At 44.9% G+C, this 6,000-nt stretch overlaps 1 protein-coding gene across 2 annotated transcripts in view; it reads left to right on the forward strand.

Moving 5' to 3' along the window:
- acsf3 (acyl-CoA synthetase family member 3) overlaps nt 1–4,371 on the forward strand; it is a 28,509-nt gene extending 24,138 nt beyond the window's left edge. Inside the window, exons 8-11 of one of the 2 annotated variants that reach the window (XR_010820002.1) lie at nt 1,103–1,237; nt 1,510–1,621; nt 3,039–3,240; nt 4,254–4,371. Coding sequence is in view for 1 of the 2 variants with exons in the window: in XM_066713754.1 (XP_066569851.1) it covers nt 1,103–1,237; nt 1,510–1,621; nt 3,039–3,156 (365 nt within the window). In the remaining variant the exon portion in view is untranslated. Of the gene's footprint in view, nt 1–1,102; nt 1,238–1,509; nt 1,622–3,038 lie in introns of both variants that reach the window. The other variant, XM_066713754.1, reaches the window with a different exon arrangement.
- Nucleotides 4,372–6,000: the final 1,629 nt, after the last annotated feature.

Consider the following 6,000-nt stretch of genomic DNA (forward strand, 5'->3'; position numbering starts at 1 on the left):
AGCAGCAGTGCGACGGTGTAGGTCTGTGCCAGCTGTCTGGTGTCAGCCTCCACTCACATCAGTCACAATCTGCTGGGCATGGTCACAGCGCCAGCCTAACCCCGTTCACCTGGCACTCCTCTCCTCCTGCTGGCCCCACGAATCAAATAGTCATTGGCAGCGTCCAAAAGCCAAGGTGGCACAGCTCACTCCGTCACTGCATTTCTTATCCTTAAGGGGTTTGAGTTGTAACCCAGCTTGGATCACAGATTAAACATGTCTGCCCATGTCAGCTTATCCCCAAAGTAGATACCCCTCTCTCAATAGACCGGCTCATACTTCCTCCACACATCATGGGCAACTCATAATCGATACCGTCATAAACACGGAAGTACTTGACCCCACCATTGATGTATTTCAATAAAGCGACGCATGTGAATTGCTGGAGGAATTGAAGACGACGAGTTCTGTGAAGCGTTCCGGGTTCAGTGTGGCCGTAGTTGTCCCCGGTTCAGCCATAGTGGCGGGATCCCCGGCTCCAGCCCAGTGCACAGGCAGCTGAGAGAGAGTAGCACACACCTGAGCAGCACACTGCGAGGGGAAAGTAATTAAGGGAAACGCCAGCTGAGAAGCTCTGAGCAATTTGCCCAGGAGATACAGGCAGAGAAGGTTCAATAGAAGCTATTATTAGAAATGAGAGGAAAATGCATCACAATCTGGGTATTGGAGGTCTCTGTGTCAGCAGCAAACTGGATTCAGTTTTTCATTTTATTGGATGATAGATTGAGCACTTTTACTCTGATTAACTTGATTTTTTTTTTCTTCTGGCCCTCCATGAGAGCCCCAATGAATCTCTTGATTGTGTGGCAAAGTATCTAAGCAAATCGGTCACAACTGATGCAGAATGATTACGACCCACTTACTGTTTGCTAAGCACTTTTTTTGGGATGTCTCGGACAACCCTTTCAGACTTGTTACCAACGTTGGCTGTGTTTACTTAGGTGAAGATCATGTCTACGTCATATTTATTTTCTGCGAGAATGCAGAGAGCCTGTTAAGCTGTCTGCCCTTCAGTCCTTCATCTCATGCGTTACCTCTTGTGTCTTCCTCTGGCTTTTTCCAGGGGACACTGCCGTCTACAGGGAGGGTGTGTATTGGATAATGGGGCGCATGTCGGTGGACATCATCAAAAGTGGCGGCTATAAGATCAGTGCTCTTGAGGTGGAGCGACATCTACTGGCACATCCGGATATTGAAGGTAAACCGCTTGATATTTGCCAACGGTAAAATATGTGTTAAAATATGGCCTACAGCAAAACCCAGGGGACATAATCAGTTCATTTTTCTCCTCTTTGCAGCCTATCATAGGGTTGCATAGCACCACAGTGCCAAGTGATAGTATAATTAAACATGAATTTGTGACTTTCCATGGGGCCTCTAAGCCCCATTTCCACTGCATCATCCAAGATATACTTGAGCCGGCTCAGTTGTGCTCCTCATGTTAATATGTTGGCGCTGTTGTTCCCTCAGATGTGGCTGTGATTGGTGCACCTGATGCCACCTGGGGCCAGCGAGTAACAGCTGTGGTCCAGCTCCGAGAGGGGCGGAGTCTGAGCCTGCAGGAGCTGAAGATCTGGGGCAGGTAAGATCACTGTGTATAGCACGGTTACAATTAACTGCACATGTCCTGTTGGAAAATAAAATGACTAGAAGGGGATTTTGACCTAACATTGAGAAGTGCCCTGCCATTTCAACAGAATCAAGGAAATAGTAGTCTAAATATAATGCTGTAGCAGCTATATATACAGTATGTATATTTACATATGCACACACTCACACACATACACAAAAAGCCAATATACTAATATCAATTTTATTATGGCTACAGAGCTTTATGAGCATCACAGAGTTAGTGGAAAGGTAAAGCACCATTCCTCTGTAATCCACCAAGACTGATTTGCATTGTAGTTTATTAAAGAAATCCAAAACCAGATGCTTCAGACGGAATTAATATCACTGCCAGCAAAGTAATAATGCAGCAGATGGGAAGACGGTTAAGGTTTCTGTTTGTGTCTCCATCTAAATATGAAAAAAAAAAAAAACAGTATGGTGAAAAAAATAAACGTGAGGCACAGGTCTAGTTGGGTGAAGGCTGATAGAAGTGGAATATGGAGCAGTATTGCGCCTTGTTATCCCAGAGCCCGTTTCTGTCCTGTCTCGCAGGCATCTGTTTCCGCCTGCGCTGCTCTTGCTGCTGTTCTAAATGTCACTTGCGTTTGTTTTGCCCCCAACACAAGCACTGGCAGGAGACACATGTCCCCTTTCAGTGGGATGGCTGTGGGCTCTATCGCCTCTCCTCTCTGTCCTGGTTGACAGCAGGCAGCCTGCGTGCTGCCACTCCATATGGTGAGGTGGCGCAGGGCTGCGGACGGCGGCGCTGTGCCCGGCTGGTCTAGCATGGTGGATTAGCGTCCGTGCCAGCGACCTGCCTGTCACCGCCAGGCACAGCCCCAGGACGGGCAGAGCGCTGGAACAGGGGGACGAGAGAAAAGAGATGAGCAAGCTCATCGATGCTCACTCCTCAGTGCCTGTGCTGCTGCTGTCACTTTGAATCTCCGTCAGGCAGGGCTCTGCTCCCTCTCTCACTGTGTGGGGGGAGGAAAGGAAATAAAATCAAACAAACAGGGAACGCATAATATAAAATAGAGATGCATACAAGCTAAAGAGGGCCATGAACTTGGCCCTGTCTCTGCAGGACCACAGATATCATGACACGGTTTTACACCAAAGTGTGATTGTTACTTTTTTTTTAATGAAATAAGCAAAATATATCAAAACCATATTTCTTATAAATTGATTGATTGTTAGGTATTAAAACCATTAATTGAAATGTTATGCCAAGCAGTTGAGGAGTGTTGTTTTACAGTTGTTCAGTGCACTGTGCCTGGGACTGGGACTATACCCAACTTGACCCAGAACACCCCACTGTAGCAGCACTTTGCTATTAAACCTGGTATAAAATATCCTGGCAGCTTCAGCATGGTTGTCCTGTCTTTCAGAGAGCACATGGCCTCCTACATGCTCCCCACCGGGCTGATCCAGGTGGAGGAGATGCCCAGAAATCAGATGGGAAAAGTCAACAAGAAGGACCTGCTGAAACGCTTCTATCCCAGCTAAGAGCTTCCAGCAATGATCTCACTTCCTGTTACCATATCCTCACAGCATGGGGAGCAATCAGGAAACACCATCAGCAAGAAGCCAGTGAGATTGTGGGCAGGGGGTAGATTGCACTTACAATAAGGTGGCACAAAGATAATTACATTACAGGACCCATCTGTACTAAGAAGAAAATGTGTTGTAGAAAGAAGTGAAGCAGAAAGCTAGTGGAATCAAATCCCCATGAAATGTTAGAAATGTCCACTGGGTTTTTGATTTTGGTAGACCGTAAGACTGCTTCTATTGAGAGAGATGATGCAGAAGAGATTCCTCTAATGACTTTTTTCATATTTTTATTTTTAACCCAATAATGATGACATTGTGCCACCTTCATCTGAGGACTTTTTTTTTTTAATCCACTAAAGATTATGAAATTAACAAAGACGGTCGTTTGCTTGATGATAGTTTTTTTACTTCTGAAATCCCCCCCGGTTTCAGTTGATGTGTTTATTGAGAGAGTTTTGCTGTGTGTCAGAATGGGGATTGTGGGTTGAATGAGTGTCAGTGTCCAGGAGCATGCCTCACAGTGGAGACAGAGCATTTCAGGGGGGCAAAATTCATTATTAATTAGATCGTAAAGTATGCAACAGTACAGCCAGCAGTCTTTTGCTTGCCTAAATTATCTGCCTTTCACTTAACTCTGAAAAAGGCATTCTGCTGCCGTCTCCAGCTGCACAAACTCGGGCACAATTAAGCGCCGTAAGTGGGAAGAAACGTTTAAAACGAGGCCAAGTTGCGCAGATGGGTATTTTGCGTGTGTGGGGCTGGCTGTGCAGCTCCCATTTCAGCGTGGGGCTCTTATTAAGAGTTTAAAATGCTCTTTGCGGCTTGCTGGCATGTGCAGTAATGTGTCTGTCTGTCTAACCCTTGTTTGGTGAATTGTAATTAGGCTGCTGTTTAGGGACGACCTACTAGAGCACGAGGCTGGGTTTGAATATTAATGAGCTGGTAACGAGTGGTGGCACAGACCCTGGGCTGCTGGTCATGGGTGCAGGAAGTACTGTGTGTTGCAGTGTGGGGGCGAGGATCGCTAATGGAGCACTTCTATTCCTTTCCAGGGCATCTCGGCATTGACATGATGGTACAAACTAGCTTGGATGTGTGTGTGAGTCAAATATCAGTGTATCATTCTATACCCTTTATTTAAATTTTAAAAATAAATGATTCCAAACATGATATTTGCAATATTTTATGGTTTTCCTGTGTTCAGTTGGCTTGGTTACCCGAAAATGTAGCTTTTTTTGACAATCCTAAACCATTGGTTTTGTCTTTTTTGCTTAGAGATGTCTGATCATAGTCCCAGAACCATAATTTACAAATACTAAATCCTGCGGGCACAGAATTAAGCTCTGGATGCAATTCACAGAGAATCTGAGATTGATTTTAATTGTTTTGCACTCTTTAAAAGAGGTTGCTTTGGTAACAGAGAGAACTGCAATCGAATGAATTTGACAAAATAATATGAAATACAGTACGAGAAGAATGAGAAACCAGACATTAACATGAACACACTCAGCATTAATTTAAAATACAATTCATATACATGCACTTCACACCTTGCCTATAGGTCTGGCACCTGTCTCTCGGTTAAAACCAAAACAGACGCTAGTCTTTTGCATCTTGAGCGCCCTGTCTGGACTCTGTGAAGGTAAAATATCTGTGTCCAAACAGTTGGAAACTACATTGTATGTGAGAGTCTGGAAAAAGTACAAAATTACCTGAAACTAGTCCTGTCAACCCCTACACTGACTGCAATGACGAATAGCCTGTAGTGTAAACCTCAGCAGAGTTCCTGAGAAAAGCTTGGCTGTATAAAGGGCAACAATACCGAGTCTCTAAGAGGCTTCAACCTGCAGCCTTGGATTACCGGTGCTTGAGGAAGACCCTATAGGGAGGAAACAAGTAGAGCAGCCGACTGGGGACCCGGTGCAACCAGAGCCAGTGGACCTCAGCACAGGGCCTGGGGTAGCGCTCTGGTCAGTGGGGGCTGGAGGAGGAAGGCAGAGGTGCTAGATAGATCTCAAACCAGTTAAAACTGTACAAACAGCAGGATACTTGACATTCATAAGGTTTGCAACATTCACTATTGTCTTGTATTACAAAGGAATCACTCTACGTTTCTGTAGCCAACTGTGACTGACCGCCACAAAAATCAGCATAGCCAGTACTTTTTAACAGACCCAGATCACTAGTCTTGGTCTACCCAATGTTATTTTAGGTAGGGTAATTTAGGACTAGTACTAATCGCAGTCTATGAGACAAGCAGAAAGGAAAGTGGGGTGCTTTCAATTTAAATTCAGTGTTATTTAATATTGCATTCAACTACTGTAAACTGTAGTGTTTAAAGTTACAAGGGCTGTTCATCCATGGTGGCAGTCATTTAAGACCAATATTTTTTCTTGTGAACACACTGTAGCTGATTCTCATCATCGGTGTTCATCAGCCCTGCATAAGAGATTTACACCACCCTTGGTATAATTTGGCACTGAGAGGGTGAGGGCAGTATAGAGACGCTACAGAGGGGTGATGCCAGCAGATCAGACTGAGCTCTTTCGTTCTTTGTTTTGTTTCTGTGCTGCTTTTGATGGAGGCAGGCAAAGACTGAGGCTAAGGACATTGAAGGGCAAGACAGATGTTCAGACAGGGATTCTGGGGGTAAAATATATTTCCGTTCCAGGTTAAACTATAATAAACCCCCCTTTCCTCTGTTAACATTCTTCAGTTTAAACAATACCCGGTCATCGCATCCCCCCAGTGGTGGAAGCCCTTTGCGTTGGCTGCACAATCAGTATCAATGTGTTGCGT

This window comes from Amia ocellicauda, chromosome 9 (assembly GCF_036373705.1).
Source record: "Amia ocellicauda isolate fAmiCal2 chromosome 9, fAmiCal2.hap1, whole genome shotgun sequence".
Lineage (NCBI taxonomy): Eukaryota > Metazoa > Chordata > Actinopteri > Amiiformes > Amiidae > Amia > Amia ocellicauda.